This window comes from Chiloscyllium plagiosum, chromosome 11 (genome assembly GCF_004010195.1).
Source record: "Chiloscyllium plagiosum isolate BGI_BamShark_2017 chromosome 11, ASM401019v2, whole genome shotgun sequence".
In the NCBI taxonomy this organism is placed as follows: Eukaryota; Metazoa; Chordata; class Chondrichthyes; order Orectolobiformes; family Hemiscylliidae; genus Chiloscyllium; species Chiloscyllium plagiosum.
Genome location: NC_057720.1, coordinates 59,599,067 through 59,618,784, shown reverse-complemented (window position 1 = coordinate 59,618,784; position 19,718 = coordinate 59,599,067). Strand labels below are relative to the sequence as shown.

At 37.2% G+C, this 19,718-nt stretch overlaps 2 protein-coding genes across 5 annotated transcripts in view; one reads left to right on the top strand and one right to left on the bottom strand.

Moving 5' to 3' along the window:
* Positions 1–19,718, bottom strand: part of c11h1orf112 (chromosome 11 C1orf112 homolog) — a 58,623-nt gene that overhangs the window by 31,317 nt on the left and 7,588 nt on the right. For 2 of the 4 annotated variants that reach the window (XM_043699473.1, XM_043699475.1), the window contains exons 2-11: positions 17,505–17,544; positions 14,777–14,865; positions 13,969–14,073; positions 12,751–12,891; positions 10,265–10,430; positions 9,056–9,140; positions 8,568–8,706; positions 6,700–6,789; positions 2,385–2,449; positions 938–1,086 (exon numbers count right to left, since the gene is read on the bottom strand). In XM_043699473.1, coding sequence (XP_043555408.1) covers positions 938–1,086; positions 2,385–2,449; positions 6,700–6,789; positions 8,568–8,706; positions 9,056–9,140; positions 10,265–10,430; positions 12,751–12,891; positions 13,969–14,073; positions 14,777–14,865; positions 17,505–17,544 — 1,069 coding nt within the window. The remainder of the gene's footprint in view (positions 1–937; positions 1,087–2,384; positions 2,450–6,699; positions 6,790–8,567; positions 8,707–9,055; positions 9,141–10,264; positions 10,431–12,750; positions 12,892–13,968; positions 14,074–14,776; positions 14,866–17,504; positions 17,545–19,718) is intronic. The other 2 variants (XM_043699474.1, XM_043699477.1) reach the window with 2 other exon arrangements.
* The window catches only part of usp1 (ubiquitin specific peptidase 1), a 41,356-nt gene continuing 38,864 nt past the window's right edge, over positions 17,227–19,718 (top strand). The window contains exon 1 of the mRNA XM_043699481.1: positions 17,227–17,330. The gene's annotated coding sequence lies outside the window, so the exon portion shown is untranslated. The remainder of the gene's footprint in view (positions 17,331–19,718) is intronic.

Genomic DNA, 19,718 nt, shown 5'->3' with positions numbered 1-19,718 from the left:
ATGAATCTTCCAGCTCAGCGAACAATCCAGAGACTAGTATCTTTACTAAGATGGCTTTAAGCAAAATAGAATCAGAACACAGAAACAGAATATTCATTCTCTCTCTTTGCAGCATCCCAATCCACAAAATTGTTTGAAAAGAACAAAATTTCTGAAGAAAATGAGCTAGTTTTTCTCTTTAATTTCTAACTCAGACTGCAGCTAAAGAAATGAGTATTGATGAATTAGAATGCAGAGGTGCTCACTACCATGCTATCTTTCACATAGTTGTGGGAAGAAACTGGTTCACATCATGTGACACTGTCTTTTTTTAAAATGGGCTATTAATTGAGTAGTATTCTGATATCAATGATGAAAGCCAAATTGGCTGCACAGATGCAAGCCTGCTGAACTGCCTGTTCTAGGAATTCTCAGATGTCTATCTAGCATCCTGCGATGCGGTATCACACAAATTAATTCCTCTCCCTTAATTTGTTAAAATCCTTTAAAACTAACCTACTTAGCTATTGGAACAATGGACTAGATTCAAGCTCAACTGCTGCAAGTAACACTATACACAAAATAAGGCTATACTTAGTACTTTACAATGACTTTTTTTGAAGCAAAGGAAAATGTATCAAGCAGGAAATGTCATCAAGTGCCACCAGCGGTTTGTGAATGCAATTATGACAGAGAATTTTCTTTGCTGTATATTACAAGCATATTTATGATTTTATTCCAAATTTATTACACTAATGTCACTGTTACTTCTCTCACATTTCATTATCTCAGACCAAGTAACTACGTAAGCCCTTGATATTCATTAGAGTCGTAGAGACTCTAACTCTAAAGCAATTTTGACTGGAATTGTGTTCTGTTCCAACTGGAAAAGGATTTAACCTCACGGACAAAGCTATTTTAAAGAGATGAAATCAATGTTATTTTACCATGAACTCACCTTGGTTGATTTGTAAAACTGTCTCCACAAAGGGCCTGAATGATAGCAGCTGAGACATAAGAGTATCCAAAGCAACTGGGACAATGGAAGCAAGTTGATCATATAGTTCATCAGACAAAACCGGTGCATACAAACTTGGAGGTAGTTTACTGCACAAAGAATTATAATGATAAATTAGAATTTTCCACTAAATGCAAAAGTGATCATATTTCAGAATCACATTTTACCCATTTTCATTATCTTATAACCATGAAAATTATTTCAAAAAACTGATTAAAGCGCATCAATCTGAAATATTGGAAAATACGGGCCAATCTGAGTTGGAATCTCCATTTCCAATACATATTAAACAAAAATTTACTAATTTAGCCACCCATGATTTTCCAGGCCAGACTTCCAATTAGATAGCTAACCATGCGTGGAGAATCTTTTTTTCACTGTCACATTCCAGTAAATAATCAAATGTTAAAGGTCCCAAAGGCTCTTTGAAAAGTTACTGAGAGAAGATAAGCGTGCAACCTAAGCCACAGAAGGAGTGTGATAGCACATGGTTAAGAGAATAAGATTGCAGATTGATTAGGTGCAGGTGGCAGGAAGACGAGAGGATAGCATAGGAATACTTGGATATAGGAATAGAGGGGGTGGAGGGTTTGGAGTGGGGAAAGTGGGAGATGGGTGTGGTTGGAGGGTCAGTGGAAATGATTCAGGAGTCCAGTGGACAGATGAGGTGAACCATGATAGAATTATCCAGAAGTCAGAGCAGAGTCAGTTTTAATCCTCCAATTTTTCCTAGGTAACCACTCAGGCAACTGAGTTGAACCCTCTGAAGTCTCCAACTCCAGCTCAAAGCTAGAGATTTTTTCAGAGGGTTCTGGAAGTAGGGCAATTGCCCATCATAAGTCTAAACATCTTGAGCAATCACCAGAACTTCTGAGAGATGCAATAGCTATCTGTAAGTGACTGTTTAACCAGACAGAAACTGTAAGATCAGGGCCATCAATTCTGTTTCTCTTCATTAATGCTACCTAACCTTCTTCAGTAACATTCATACCCTGTGAACAAATAATGAAGAAATGCATTCGAGACATATCCTAGCATGGCTGAAAATGTGTTCAGGAAGAAGGACTCATGCCCGAAATGTCAATTCTCCAGCTCCTTGGATGCTGCCTGACCTGCTGCGCTTTTCCAGCAACACATTTTCAGCTCTGATCTCCAGCATCTGCAGTCCTCACTTTCTCCTCGAAGATTATATTCTAACATGGGTCAGCAACATCAGGAAAAAGGGGAAAACTGAGGGAATAAAACAACCCACCCAAACGAAACATTATCCACCAGATTTTAAACCTGTGACATTCAGTCGGACTATACCTCATCTATATTCTAAATTTACTCCAGAGATCAGTGATCAAATACAGAACTGCTGATGTTTACTGATATGTAGCCTTACCTGTACATCTGAAGGTAAAAATGGTGCAGACGATGACAAGAACTTGAAAGGAAATCAATAAATTCCTAAAATCGAGAGTCAGAAACAGAAATCAAACTTAGGTTGATGCTATAATCAAATTATAAATGAAAATACCAGTTAATCCTAGTTCAACAGAAATCATCATCTGAAACTTCAAATGCATTTAATTCATTCAAACACAGATTATTAAAACTCATGGCATTTTTATTTCTAATGTAAATAATAGTTATTGGCAAAGATATTTTCAAAATTTAGAGTTTCCTTTGATAGTTATTGATGCATTTAAGGATAATTTATCCAAAATTTGGAATCTACCACTTCTTTACTGTGATACTAATAAACATACACATTCTTGCTATGTAATGCTGAACCAGTAGTGCAACAGAATGATACTTTGCCTCGAAATATTTAAGCAGCAAGTATATTGTATTTTGTGTAATTTTAAGCAGGACTGAATGATCCATGCCAAGTTATAAAATCCAGTTTCTTTCTTTCAAATAATCAATGTAAAAATAGAAATATGTCTAAAATGATTGCAAGAATTACGTCTCTAAATGAAAGAAAGGTCTCTGCATTAAGCCTTTTACGAAATGGTAACTTTAAAATGTGCAGCATTCACTCATGTAATATATACATAAGATCATAAAGCACTTAGTACAGGAATATGCTGTTTAACCCAAGTCTGTTTCGCTATACAATGAGGTCATGACTGATCTGTGAACTAACTGAAACTACACACTTTCTCCCCATATCCTTCAACAAAGCTGCTTTCCAAAAAAACTGCCAGTTTTATGTTTAAAATGAACAACTGACTTTTACAATAATTGTCATTGTTTAGTTTAGAGTTTCCAAACTTCATTCCTGATTTTTAGACAATGCCACCTAGGCCGAGATTTTTCCAACTAGACAGAACAGTTTCTCCCCCTCTACATTACCCGTTCCCCTGGCACTACTTAAACCTTCTAAATTCCAGGAATGCAACTCTGGTTTGTTAAAGCTTCCCTTAATTTAAAGCTTAGAATCTAGGCAACAATCTGGTAAGATTGTACTGCACTATTTCCAAGACCAATGTATTCCACTTAACTGTAGCATAATTTCTCCTCTTGATTATTTCTTTCATAAATGACAGGCAGGTTGGATTTGAAGTATGATGAAATGTAATCCTCTCTCCATTTCTACTTACTGCGTTTGGTACATTTTATTTGGTTACATCAAGTACAACACTTTCAATGGCTGCCATTGGGACAGTTCATAAATAATTATTTAAGAGTTTCATATAGGCATGTAACGTTTGAGCTGTTTTAGATCTATGAGATCATTAACTCCCTTGCTTGCATCTTGTGATGTTTTACTGTTTGAATATACAACTTTAATTTCAAGGTTTGTGTAAAGATTTGTAGCTCTGGTGTCAGTTGTCGTGGTTGTGGGTATGTTCGCCGAGCTGGGAAGCTGATTTTCATTTTTTGTCCGTTAGTTTTGAGGATACATTCTAGTGCAGCTGGAAAGTCTTTAGCTTTTGCATCCCTATGGTTATAGTTGAGTCCCTCAGCTAGTAAGGCTTTTTCTGTGACTGTAAGTTGCCTGTTGGAGAGGTTTCTAACCCAGGTGTCTATCATGTTGTCTTCTCTGCTGTTGGTTAGCTTAGTCATTTTGTCTTGTAGTGCCGTTCCCTTCCTGTATGTGGTCCTGTTCTGTCTTATACCTGTTCAATTGTCACGGTTCACTTCTGATTTGCTGTTTTTGAAATTAATGATTTCTGGCATGCAATTTCTTGTCTGCACCTGACTAGTCTGTTGTGTGTGCCAGTAATCATAACCTGGATCATCCTGAGACTGTTTCATCTGACTGTTTCCCTGGTTTGTGGTTTATTGATTGGTCTGTATCTGACACAGGGTAGTAGTATCCGATTCCTTCAGCATTCATGTAGGGATCAGAGTTATTCGCAGGTAGCGCTTAGGCAGTTGGCACAGGATTCCCATTTCCTTGCCTGTCTTAGCGTTTCTCACCCGTAGGTGTTCAAGATGTGTGTAAAGATTTGTAACTCGGATGTCAGTTGTTGTGATTATAGGTATGCTCGCCAAGTTGGGAAGTTGATCTGCAAATCCCAACAACCACAACAACTACTTTAGTTTATTTAACTTGTGCAAGGTGTAGTATGGGTAATTGAATACTTCTTTCAAAGATCTACCAAGGCACGAGAGGTTAATTAGCCAACATCCGTGCTGTATCATTATATCACTTTGCTTCAGTACTTCAATAAGTATAATTAGCTTTTTTGGTTATTTTCTGCACCTATCCATGACATGTTAATCATCTACGTATGTGGACACAAGTTTCTTGGATCTCTACTGTTTCTATCTTTTTACTTTTTAGCAATTGTATGCACTTTGCAGGTCAAATTTACTAACATGGAAATTCATTTGGCATAATTTTGCTCACTCACCTATTCTAAAAGTATCGCCGTAATTATGTTTTCATCTACACTGTTTATAATGACTTGCTTCATAATCATACTTGGATAAGTGCTTTTCTATTCAATTACAAAAATCTTCAGTGAATGAAGTGAATAATTGAAGTTCATCACAAATGTTTGTGGGAAGGTACAAATTTGAACAATTTGAGTATCTATCCAAACTTCCTAACCCATCTCCTGCAATGCAGATCATTTCCTAAACAGGATTAATAATCTAGTTTCAATCCCATGAGTTGCAACATTGTTAACATTCTTCAATGTGAAACTTTATACCCTATGTAAAACCACAAAAAAATTGTAGCCCAAAAAGAAAAGGCATTCAGCACATCATATCGTGCTGGCTGAATAAATTAGTTGCCCACTAATTCCACTTCCCAGCATATAGTCTGTATCATTGATAGTGAAGAGAGTGGTGGTCAATTATAGGATGACGATGAACCCTGGCCACATCTTCTGTACCAACACACAAGTTACCATATAACTTTCTAATGGGTTCAGCTTTTTCTTCATACATCCTCTTGCTCTAATGTACTGATAAAAGATCTTCAGATTTTCCTTAATTTTACTGATGAATATTCTTTCGTACCCTTTTTGTTTTCCTTCACCCCTGTACTTTCCATACTCTATGCTTCCTAAGTCATTCACTTTGTTTGGATTGTCATAGCTCTATTTTTCTGATTTACCACAACCTGCATGCTTCTGGATAACAGTGGGCTCTAGATTTGGCAGATTCTGAATTAGTGGTGCTGGAAGAGCACAGCAGTCTTGGATGCTGCCTGAACTGCTGTGCTCTTCCAGCACCATTAATTCAGAATCTGGTTTCCAGCATCTGCAGTCATTGTTTTTACCTCTAGATTTGGCAGTACCATTCTTTTTGTAAGGACTGTCTACACTCTCCATCAAATCCTACTTTGAAGACCTCCCACTTATTTTCCTAAGTAGCTCTTTCAGTCCACTTTTGCCAAATCAATGTTCAGCTTTATCCAGTTTGAATCATAGAATGTTTGACTTCCTCCGATTTGGAATTTTTACTGATGTTATATCTTTATCCTTGACTCATTCGACATTATGAACTTATCCAGGTTTGCTCCTAAGATTAACTCCAGAAATGTGCTCCTGGTTGGGTTTATTAAGTACTTTCAGCTGTATCTGCAAGTGCATACAATGAATATACACAGACAATCTCCTGCCCGATATGTTCATGAACTATTCAAAAATAAATCGAATTAGCTTTGTCAGGAATGACCTACCATTACAAATATATGCTAGTTGTCTCTCTGACTGGGTGAAAATTATCAAGGTGTTCAGCTGCTCGATTCCTAATTATACACTCTAATAATTACTCAACAATAGACAGTAAGTTAACCAGTCTACAATTCTATAGTTCTCCTCAACCTCCCAAAGTAGCAGAGTGACATGTACAAGTTTGGAATATAAAGGAATACTGCCAAATAGTGAAATTATTTGGAAGATTATCATTCAGGAATCTACAATGTTCATATCTATTTCTACTAAAACCTTTGAATGGAAGCCCTTGAGATTTATCATTCTTCAGTATCACAATTTTCTTCATTACAGTCACTTGCCTTACATTAATTTTAATGAATCCAAACCCCCAATTCAATATTAATTTCCTTGGGAATTCACATTATCCTGTTTCCTATTATAAACACTAACATAATCATTCAACATGTCCAACATTTTAATGTTTTAATTTAGAAATCTCATGTTATTAATTTTCAGGGATACAAATTGTTCCTGATCATCCTCCTTTTCCCAAAATAATTTGAAAAATCAGTACTTGATAACAGCTTGTATTACCTTGACATAATGCACCAATGTGTTGGCAAAAAAACGGCAGAGCTTCATGGTCTTCTGGAAGAGTTTGCAATCAGTTGTATTTGTATTGCCCTAAATGAAATGCAGACATTTAGTAAGGTATAAACTTCAGTTCTATTGCATTAACTCATGAAAGCTTATGTGGAAATGATAACTCTTAGAAAGATTTAAATTTAAGTTAACTCATATCACAGTAAAAATTTACAAAAATCAGCAGTTAAAGGACTTCTATAACTATGTCTAAAATAGCTAAGGGTTTCAACATCCTCTGTTTAAAGACATTAGGAACTAGTTAGCAAGAAATCTCAGCAAAATTAGTCAATACAACAAATAGTGAATATATAAGGAGCAGGTGGAACAAAAAGGATATGTTGCTAAACTTGGGAAGCACAAACAAATTTCTTGGTGTATCTAAAAAAAATTCAAATTGTTGGATACATTCAGTGATAAGAATAGTAAATTTTTAAACAAGTATGTTAGCATTTGGAAAATTAATTGAAAAATAATAAATCATTGGTGGAATGGGATAAGAAGGAATGAACTTCCTGAGGAAGTGGCAAAATTGGGTAGAATTACAATGTTTAAAAGACATTTGGATTGGTACATGAATAGGAAAGGTTTGGAGAGATATGGGCCAGGACTAGACAGGTGGGACTAGTTTAGTTTGGGATTATATTCGGCATGGACTGTTAGGATAGAAGGGTTTGTTTCCATGCTGTATGACTCTGAGTCGAAGAGAGTAATGATTCCTACTGCTGATCACAATCTAACACACCTGTTAGAAACTGTGCACATAGAAGCAAGATTCACTTGGTTGCAGTAATGCTCTAACAGACAAATAGCTCTCAACGTTTTTAGCATTTAGGCACACATAGGAACAATGACCACTTGAATGATTTATCACAGGCTGTTGGTGCTTAAGTTAATAGCTTTCAATTTATTTTTCAAATTTAGAGTAGTGGAGAGGAACTAAAATAGAATTTATGTTCAGAGCCCAAATTTCCAGACATATTCTTTCTTATTGGCTGGATGAGCCAATGGCTAGGGGATCTTTTGGCGGTGGCCAGGGGAAGGGGCAGACTGGAGAGGAAAATGTTGAAAGCAAGAAAAATCTCATTTCCATCCCAAGATAAAGTCAACAATGACTTCCTTGTTCTACTAAGCTATTCAAATACATCTAAATATTGGTGAGACATGATCGGTTTCAAGAAAGATTCTTTTGTTTAGTTTAGGTCTTGCACATATCTCATTTGCCACAACTTGCTCTTCCTCTTTTCCTACTGGGAGAAAATGAGGACTGCAGATACTGGAAATCAGAGTCAAAGAGTGTGATGTTAGAAAGTTATCTAAGGCTTAAAAGACTGAACAGCAATCTAGGTTTGTGGAATACATTGTTTTAATTGCACGTAACTGTGATCTTTTGCTATTACATTCTACGTCTTATGGTCCTGCCCTACTAGTTACCCGATGAAGGAGCAGCACTCCGAAAGCTAGTGCTTCCAAATAAACCTGTTGGACTACAATCTGGTGCTGCATGACTTTTAACTAGGTTTTACTCAAGTAAGAGCTGTACTACTTTTTAAACGTGTTTTGTCAAAGTCAGCACTACCAGTGACTTAAGAGTGACTGAACCTGGCAGCTTAGATAACAATTGATTAGCTCCCTATCTCTATCTCCTCATATCGTAGATGCTCAGTTGTGCTACTTTAGAGGAGGATAACTGATAATCATTCTTGGAGATGCTAATGACAATGTTTATGAGAATGGTAATGCTTAGCTAAGGTTTATTGACTGGAAAATATCACACATTAAGTAAGTTTCATACTTAAATGCCAAGAACCAATAATTACCATTCCTGTAGATTGGTGAATTTGTTCAGCTAATTGCAGACACGAGTTGTAAGAATAGAGAATGTCCTCACAGAGACCAGTAATAAGCTCATCATGTGGCAGCTTTGTCTCAATCAATGCCCGGTGCTTCACACTTATTCTGGAAAGGATGTCAAGTTGTTTTTAAAATCATGTATAACTATGCTTATTTTTCTCTAGCCAACGGAATTGAAAAGTAATTCAATTTTAAATCAAAGATACATACATGCTCTGTTATAGTTCACTCTGTATCTTTCCTTTCCATGACTTATGGTCAGAGGTGGCCAGCACTTAACAGACAAGTATCAGTTGTACAGTACTGTCTGTTTCATGAAGAAATATCCTTAGAATTGGGTGGTGTAATAACTATTTTTGTGAAATATTCTAAAATAACAGCATTGGTCTTCTAGAAAACAAAACAGGGCATTGGGAGACAAAGAAAATGTTTTACCAATACAGTTTGTACTTACTTAATAAGGAATTTCCATGTGTTAGCATGTAAAGCATGATCCATTTTGGAAATGACTGAACAAATCTTCAAAATGTTGTGAACTACTGAAAAATTGGAGATAATTTTAAATAAATATGTGTACCATAATGTCAAAACCACAAACAATGATGATAAATATTACTCCCAAACATTGTCAATATCCAAGAAGCATTAAGATCATCTTAATGAGTCAAGTAAAGCAATTTCTCAGAACAACTTTTTTAAAAAAATCAGTGATAGGTTAAATTTCATGCAGAGAACTGTGTTGTGATGTATTTTGATTAGAAAGACAAAATGCTGCAGGTGACAAGGCCGATTGTGAAAAATGTTTAAAATGCATTTTGGATGCTGGGCTTTAGAAATAGAACAATAAAGCACAAAGGCAAATTTATAATACAGTTGTATATTAAAAAAGCAATCTGGGCAATACCCTTTGAAAGGTTGTGAAGGCACTGGAAATGGTGATGCTAATAATGAGAACAGCGGTAGGGATAAGGAATTAAATTACATGGATAGATTGAAGAAGCTGGCATTGACCTCCTTTGAGAATATTAGGAGATTTGATGGAAATCATCAAAATCAAGACTGACCTATACCAGAGGACACCAATTTATGTGCGTTATTAATAGTGACATCGTTAGCATCACCATTATTTTCACAATAAAATCCAGTTGAACTGAACCGCTACGAAATAAAGTAACATTTTTTTTTTAGATTACTTAGATTAGATTACTTACAGTGTGGAAACAGGCCCTTCGGCCCAACAAGTCCACACCGACCCGCCGAAGCGCAACCCACCCATACCCCTACATTTACCCCTTTAACCTAACACTACGGGCAATTTAGCATGGCCAATTCACCTGATCCGCACATCTTTGGACTGTGGGAGGAAACCGGAGCACCCGGAGGAAACCCACGCAGACACGGGGAGAATGTGCAAACTCCACACAGTCAGTCGCCTGTGTCGGGAATTGAACCCGGGTCCCTGGCGCTGTGAGGCAGCAGTGCTAACCACTGCCCACAATTTGTTTGCAAATTGACAGATTACCAGAAACCAAGGGAAAACGTTAAATATTTTTAAGAAAGTATTATTGAACATGCAGACATAAAATCAGATAAATTAAAAAAATTATATAGTTGCTTAAAGAGATAGCAGACAAAAAAATACAATAGAATATTCCAAACGCACCTACCACCATACATGCAATATCATCATCAGAAGCACCTGTTGATTCCAAAACTATCCGATCCAAGAGTTCCATGAACCCCTTTTGAAGGGAATATGCTTCCTTAAATAAACATTGTAGCAGGTCTGCAACCAAGTGCAAGTGACCACCGTACAAAGTCTCACTGTCCTGAATACAAGTAAAAAGCAGAGGTGTCAACAAGAGCAATTATGTACAAGACAGTTTATCAATATCATGACAAGTCACTTGTTTGAATTCACTACAAATATTCCAGAATGTCTTTTTTACACTTGAGTACTTGGCCTGAAGTAGAAACTCAGTGAAATTTAACGCCCTCCAGTGGCAGGTTTGGTGCAAGAGTGGCAAGTGAGGATCTGCCACTTATAATCCCTATAGTGTGGAAGCAGGCCATTTGGCCCATCAAGTCTACACCAACCTTCCAAAGAGCATCCCACCCAAACCCAATCCCTACACTATAAATCTGCATTTCCCATAGTTAATCCACCTAGCCTGCACATCCTTGGAAGGAACCACAGTATCCAGAGGAAGTCCATGCAGACATGGGAGAATATGCAAGTCCACAAGGCAATCGCCTAAGGTTGGAATTGAACCTTTATTCCACCTCTGTCCAGATTAGGACCCATGGACAAATTTGTCATCCCTATCGAGGTGCTAAAGGGAATATTATCACCCACTTAAAGGTCTCATCCTGCCACTGTTGATATTTACATAGCGGGAGGCAGGGTACACAACACACAGGGAGCCCAAAAAAGTAAATATCGTTCGGGTTTCTTGAAATTTTCCAGGGGCATGGTCCATAATTCAATGCCTGATTGAGGGTATCTAAAATCAGTAGGTGTTGGAGCGGAGAGGTATTCTCTGGGCTTTAATATCCTCCCCATTGCTCCATACCACTCCTAATTTATTCACAGTGCCTGGGTCCATCAGTGATTTTAAGCCGCTGGTGACTGCATCCACTGCCTTCTTACTGTCAAGTGATGAAAAGCTACTGATTTCTGACTTGCCAGCAGATCTCAGTGGGTGAGAACCCCAGAGCTTTTAGTTCTGGGAAAATCCTGCCATTGCCTAGTTATGTGCCGCATGACACTTAATTCCCAGGGAGATGAGATGGAGCTCCTATCGGCTCTCAAGTCTGCAGGGGAGATCACCATCACCTCCATTACATACCATCTTCAATTTTGCTTACAATATAATTTCATAAAATGTATAGATATTTCCTAGCCTAAACATACTCTGCTGAATAATAGAAATAAAAAAGTGTTATAAACAGTGCAAATGTCTGCTTTTACAGAAGAACTATTCTATTCTGTCTCTTTGACTCTATTCCCTCCCTTTTACTCCCCCCTGAGAAATTACTATAGATGACAAGAGAAAAACAAAAAAGAGAATGATAAGAACACTGATAGCAAGAGATTAAGAAACTAACTTGAATTTATAGAGACCCTTTAATGTCTTAAAAAAAGACCAGAAGTACAAAAAAATACATTTCTATTTGATGGGAAGATAATGACGATAGCAATTTTAAAGGGAGAAAGAAAGTAGCTAGAGTGAAAGGTTGACTTCAACTATTTGCTAGCATGGACCAGAAGGGTACTAGCACTGGGAATGAGTTAAAGGAAGAGGTTGGTAAGTTTCAAAAAAAGCTTCAGTAGTACTTGGGGGGGTGGGGGAATACAAGATTCTCAGATTCAGTGCTAGGATAGAGGATAATCGGGGAGAGATTGAGCATGAAGGAGGATAAATCTATCCTAAAAAAAGCTATAACTAACAACCTTCTGATGTTTTGTTTAGTAGTCACTATCATATTTGGTAGTGCAAATAGTTATGCTTCAAAGATAGAATATTGAGATTCCAGAAATGTGGGCACATGTTCTAAAATGACAATGAGAGGAGGCTGCATCAATGTGTCATAACAAGAAAATGTTGTTGTCTTTTGGATGAATGGTTAAATTGTGGCTCTATCTGCTTTCTCAAATGGACAAAGAAGATCTTATGGCACTACGTGAAGAAAAACAAGTTCTCTCAGTATCTGAAATTTATGCCTCAATAAACATCACAGATTTGGATTATCTAGTTATTAATGTTGTTATTGAGACTCTAAGATATCATTGAGACTCTGATTGACATTGTTACCTGTATCACAACAGGGTCAAAACTTCAAATTTTTTTCTGTCATGAAGTAACTACATAAATGTAAGTTCTTTTTTGAGTCAGTCAGTCTCAATGGAGATTACAGACGATTTCTAGTACTTCCCAATTTAAATTTTTCAGCATTTTAGTATTTTGCATTCTGCAAAAAAAAATTCCTGCCCCATTCACACATCAGAAGGAGAGTAAATTCCACTTAAAAAGGGATGATACACCTTACACTTGTTCAACTGTACCAAAGTTCACCCTCATAAACACAGAATGAGAAATATCCAAACAGAAAATAAAGCATTGCTACAGACAATTTCACATGTTTCACCTTGCAATGACTAAAGGTATTCTTCAGGACATGAAAGACAGCCAGAGATAATGAATGGACGCTTGACAAGGTTAGAGCTTCCTCAAGAGTGCACATATGCTGCACAATATTCATCAAAACTTCCAAAAGTTGGACTTGAGTCTGCATATAGAGAGCAACAAAATTATATGAGCAGTTTACAGATGAAAACATCCAGGGGCATCATAACCCATGTTCGAAAACATTCTGTTTTGAAAGTACTGAAGTTACATTAATATTATTAAATTTCACACCCCTCCCAACAAGCCTATGGTACTGACAGAACTAATAAAAATGAGTACAATTTTATAGGGGGAGGGGAATTAATGAAAATAAAGTCTATAAAATGTAATGGTATACAAAGCCATGGTAAAAGAAGTTCCATTTCAGGTTCTACATTACACCAAATTTTGCATTGGTTTGGCAGATAAGATTTCAAATATAAGACAGCTGGTCAGCCACTACTGTGTCTTTAGCAATTTCAAAGCCACTCATGAAGTTCACGTGGTACTCTCTCTTATTTTCTGCATCAAATGTTACCTTCCATTATTCTATTCACTTACATTGTCTAACTCATTCCATAATTTCTGAATTGCCTGCTGCAATTTCACTGCCTTTCATAGTTTGACATAATCTTCAAATTTGACAATTTTGCATTGAATGCCTCAGTCCAAGTAATTCATGTAAATAAGAAACTATAATCATGCCAGCGTTGGAACATGATGAATCCCACTCAATTTCTTCACCCACACTTCCATAATGTGTGCACATTATCCATCTTCTTTTTCCATTCCAAGGACATATATGAAATACCCATGGTTAAGTTTAACAAACAGCATTAGTTTTAAAATTTTCCAAATGCCTTTTCAATGTCTAGGTATATCATTATAGGGCTCACCACAATTCACTAGACATGTCACTTTCTCAAAGGAGTTGCTTAAATCAGTTAATCAGAATCATTCCTCTGAATCTACACTGACTTCAGTTTACTAAGCTTTTATTATACAGGTAATCTTCAAGTTTACTTGTTATATATCAGATTTAATATTTTACAAGGGATAGAAGTAAAACTAATGGCTCAAATGCATGTATTTGAAATCAATCATTCAGTGGATAATTCACATCACTAGTATAATTTAAAAGAAACTGTAATTATAACACGAAGATTAGTAATACAATTTAAATTTTAAAAGGTCCTACCTGTATAGCGTTCCTCAGTACTGCCTGCAGTTCACTGTTCTGACTGGATAATGCTCCTGCCTGTTGACATAATTTACTTGCAAGCTCATCAAACAATGTCATGGCCTAGATGGAAAAAAAATCATGGATTAATCTTTTAATTGGGAATCATTTGTGGTCAGTGAAGCTAAAAAATGAGGAAGTTGCTTTAAAACTGGTAAAAGAAATAAATATGGGTAACGGTGTGTAATTGCAAAATTTTCTTTTGACTTACGAACTATAAAGCAGCTTCATAGTGTTGTTTCATTATTTTTACTCTAGCCCAATGCTTATTTTTTATCTTAAGCAAAATCCATATGTCAGTTAGGCTTAGAAATAGCAGTAAATAGCATCATATATCAAAGGAAACTGAAGGGTGATGGCCTATATATTCAATAGCCACCAATGCTTGTCCAGTATGTCCAGTTTTTTTGTTAATGGGGGAAAAAACAAGAGAATTTATGTCAGCCTGGATGATGCTAAAGGGGTCTCACTGCCTTTAGGGTAGGGAGAAAGGAGACAGCCAGAATTCCCTCCCCTGATCACCAGGCCATGAACCCTTCCAACAATGAACCAAAGACGAAGTAGGTGAGGACCCAATGGAGAAACATTCTGTCAATACCCTACACAGTTTGATGGCCACTTGGTCCCTATGAAACAGTTATTGAGCAAGGAGTGAAGAATATTGGTAGAATAAAACAAAGCAGGCTGCATGTTTTGGAATTTTGTTTTAAATAGTATCTATAAAATAAATTTTAAAATGTACAATCAAACTGGAAATTTCACATACCTTGGGTAACACCTCAGAAAAGAAGGTATGCTCTATATCAAAAAGGCTGATGTGTGGCAGAAACTTGCCTGTGAGAATCTTCAATATTCCTTAAAAAAAAATTAAGAAATTTTAGCCTTTGATTCTCTGGAGAATCTAGAACACTGTCTCAGGACATGGCGATTTATGTTTAGGACTGAAATGAGGAAACATTCATTCAAAGAGTTGCAAATCTTTAAGACTGCTGAAGGTTATGGATGCTTCATTGTTAAGTACTTTCAAGGTGGAGACACCCATTTTTATTTGGTCTAAGGCAATCAAGACATATGAGAGCAGACAGACAAGTGAAGCTGAGCCAATTCATCAGCTATGATTAAAATGAATGGCAAAGGAGCATGGAGGAGCCATATAGTTTAGTTTTTGTGAAGGGGGTGCAAACTGCCCAGACATAATTGAGATGGAGATTTTGGGAAGTAAGGTGAGAAGAATTATGCAGATGGTTATGCTACTGTTCACTTGGAATAGAGTATATTTGTAATACAGATTACAATCTTTTATTAACAGGAGATTCTATAAAGAACATCTGGAAGGGTCAGGAATAGAGTATATATTGAGGAAAGGGTTTTGAACTTCAAATCGCAAATAATGACAGAAAAAGAATCAGCAAAAGCACGAAATGGCACGAACCATCATCAATGTAGCATAGGAAGATAGTCAAGGTAAGTCTAATTAGGCATAAATAAATTGTTTTAAAAAGTGGATAGAAATCCTTTGGGTCCTATTGCAACATCATTAATTTGAAAGGCTTCAGAAATATGAAGCACAAAAGGGACTTTGCAGACCTAGTTTAGGATTCTCAAAGATAACGTGCAGGTTTAGTTGGCAGCTTGGAAGGCAAATGCAATGTTAGCATTCATTATGAGAGGACTTGAATAAAACAGCGGGGATGTACCATTGAGATTATATAAGTATGAGGTCAGTCAGCATTTGGAGCAGTATGAACAATTTTGGGCCCCATATCTAAGGAAGGATACTCTGGGGTTGGAGTAGGTTCAGAGGAGGTTTACAAGAATGATGATAGGGATGAAGGACTTCTCACATTAGGGGTCGTTGAGCTCTCTGGGTCTGTACTCAATGGAGTTTAGAAGGATATGGGTGGAGTGGGATGGGGAATCTCATTGAAACTTACAGAATACCAGAGAAGCCTGGATATCGTTGAAGTAGAGGAGACTCTTCCACTAGTAGGAGATACTAGGACATCAGTATACAGCTTCAGAATGAAGGCACCACCCTTTAGAACTGAGATAATGAGGAATTTCTTCGGCCAAAGAGTGATGAATCTGTGAAACTCAGCTTCTACAGATTCCTGTGGCATTGAGTCATTGAGTGTATTTATGACAGAGATAGATTGATTCTTGAATAGATAAATACATAAAGAGGTAATGGTAAAGTCAGTTTAAATGGACAGGAGGAGACTGAAATAAATGAAATATAGTGACAATTCTGCTACCATCTCTAATGGAGGAGATGGAAAAAGACTGTGTAATTTTGAAACGTATGGAACCAGCAGACAGAGGAAGATGTCGAGAGACATGAGATTTGTGATAGTACAAATGATCTACTAATTTTGCGTACCCTTGTGAAATGTATAGATTTTTATAATCATTCCCAACAACAAAGTAGAATTGTAGCAGAATCATAGAATGCTTAGAGTGCAGCAAGAGGTCATTTGGCCCATCAAGTCTGTACTGACTCTCCAAAAAGCATCCTCCCCACACCCAACATCCCCACCCATATCCCTGTGACCCCAAACTTATCACAACTGATCCACCTAATCTGCACATCTGTGGGTATTACAGGGCAATTTAACATGGCCATTCGACCTCACCTACATATCTTTGGACTGTGGGAGGAAATCGGAGCACCCAGCAGAAACCCACACAAACACACAGAGAACATGCAAGCTCCACACAGTCACCCATGGCTGGAATTGAACACAGGTCTCTGGCTATGAAGCAGTACAGTGTACATGGAAAATTAAAACCTGTGTAGCAGTCCATTATATAATTAAAACTCAAAATACATTAAGTTGATTTGTGCTGAAACACGTCTCAAATAATGTTATGCAATTAAGTGGCTTTTCACCCCATCACCAATGACTCCAGTCTCCATCAGTGCAAAGCCTCATTAGTAACCCTGTATAGGATTAGTTTACTTCCGTTAACTCCAGGATACATACTAGACAATTCCATAGCAAATTCATTGTCAACTGTTGCCAACCTTCCTGTCTTTAAACCTACTCAGTAAACAATCAATGAGGGCATAAGTCTTTAGATAACTGTTAAACAATAACTTATTTCTGTTCAATAAGACATGAGGAATGGGGAGGTAGATGGTGTCAAAGCTCAAGATGACATATTTATATTGCGTGGCAGAGCAGGCATGCGTGGCTATATGGTCTATTGCTGTTCCCACGCAGTGTGCTCTTGTGACATGGACTAAGCTGAAAACTGAGATAAGTTTATCACAGGGAAATTGCAAAGGACTCAAGATGTAAATTACATTCAGATAAATGGTAAGAAGCAGAGTACTTTATTTTGAAAGTTGTCCTTCCTACATATTTTCTTGAACTGTTAAGCATTTAAATGGGAGGTATTGTACAGCCATTATTTCAGCTCTTGATTCTGTCTATATAGTTATTGTGCCCTACAGAAAGGTAAGACAGCTGACATACATAGTCAGTACTTACGTAATTGTTCATTACTGCTTTCATCATTCTGATATATAGAGTAACTGGTGTTAAAGAGAATATCACAAGTGAAACATAAATCCCTGACCAATTGCATGGATGAAATAAAATTTAAAATTACCCACAGCCAGAAACTGACAACAAAATAAATCATTGTTAAATAATAGATCATAAGTTTACAGAATAAAGTACGCTATTTGTCCATCAACCCTACCCCAACCCTGAACCAGATCATGACTGATTTGGTTATGGCCTTTACGGCCACATTCCTGCTGGTCATTCCAAACACCACTTTACCCTCGACTTGTTTTGGTAATCAAAAACCATCTATCAATCTTGAATAAAGTCAATGATTCAGCTTCCACTGTTCTGTGGAAGGGAATTCACAAGATTAATTCCTGTTAGAAAATAAATTCCTGCACCTCTCTATCTTAAATGGCCACTGCTTATTATAATTGATTTATAGTTCTCGAACACCTCATGCGCCTCCTCATTTTCTGGGCATCTACTCTGAGAAGTCCCTTATGAATCTTGTACTTTTCAATAAGATTATTTTCCATTTGTATAAATCTCAATAAATTTAGGCTCAACCTACACAACTATTTCTCATAAGATAAATCTTCTCTGCACTGATTCCAATGCAAATATATTCCTCCTTAAGGAGAACAAAAATGTATACAGTGTTCTAGGTGCAGTTTCAACGATGCCTTGTACAGTTATAGTAAAACATCCCTATTTTTATACAACATCCTCTTTGCAATAATGACCACCATTCTATTTGCCTTCTTAATTATTTATGTTATCTGTATTAGTGACCATGAGAAGATTTGTAGCTCAGGTCGAGGTTCTGAAAGTAAGTTTGCTTTAGAGTTCCAGTTGGAATGCCATTCTTCAAAGAATTCTCGTGCGTGTCTCAGTTTGGATTGTCTTAGGGTAGATGTGTTGTCCCAGTCAAAGAGTGGTGTCCTTCTTCATCTGTATGTCAGGATACTATTGATAGTGAAAAAACAGCTCTCCCAACCATCCAGGCTTAAACTTTGAGTCCGCTACATGGACGACATCTTTGTCATCACCAAACAAAACAAATTAGAAGAAACCTACAACACCATCAATAACATCCTCACAAAAGTGAAGGAGAAGAACAACAAACTGCCATTCCTATGTGTCACAGTAGAACAAACACTCAAACGGGGGACTTCAAACCTGCATCTACAGGAAAACAACACACATAGCTAACTACAAAAGCAATCATCCCAATACCCACAAACAAAGCTGCATTAGGACATTAGTTCAATGAGCCACCTTACACTGCAGCACAGAGGAACTACGAACAGAAGAGAAATACCTATATAGCATATTCAAGAAGAGCGGGTATGCAATAAACACAGTCTGCTGATTCCTCAGCAACAAACCCAAACAAGCAGACACAATGCGCCCAGAAACCTTAGCCATTTTACCCTACATCAAAGACATCTCTGAAATGACTTCCAGACTACTCACATCTCTTGGGATATCATGGTGGCCCATAAACCTACCAATACACTAAAACTGAGGCTGATAAACTTAAAAGACCTGATACAAACAACAAGCAAAATGAATATCATTTACAAAATACCTTGCAAGGACTGTTACAAACACTACATTGGACAAACAGGCAGAAAACTAGCCACCAGGATACATGAACATCAACTAGCCACAAAAAGACATGACCCACTATCACTAGTGTCCTTACATATAGACGAAGAAGGACACCACTTTGACTGGGACAACACATCCATCCTTGGACAAACAGAGACAAGCACGAGAATTCCTTGAAGCCTGGCATTCCAACCAGAACTCTATCAATAAACACAGGGATTTAGACCCCATCTACCATCCTCTGAGAAAAAGAACCAGAAATTACATCACCTGCCCAAAGAAACCTAAACACATAAATAGAAAGTTTGGGAGAATATTTGTAGCTCGGGTGCTCGTTGTTGTGGTTCTGTTCGCCGAGCTGGAAATTTTTGTTGTCTAGGTGACATCCTTAGTGCTAAGGATAGCTGGTCGTGTCGGATACCCGCGCAATTTCATCAACAGATGCCTAAGAGAAAGACAACGAAACGAGGACATAGAACAATAGAACATAGAACAATACAGCACAGAACAGGCCCTTCAGCCCACGATGTTGTGCCGAACTTCTAACCTAGATTAAGTACCCATCCATGTACCTAT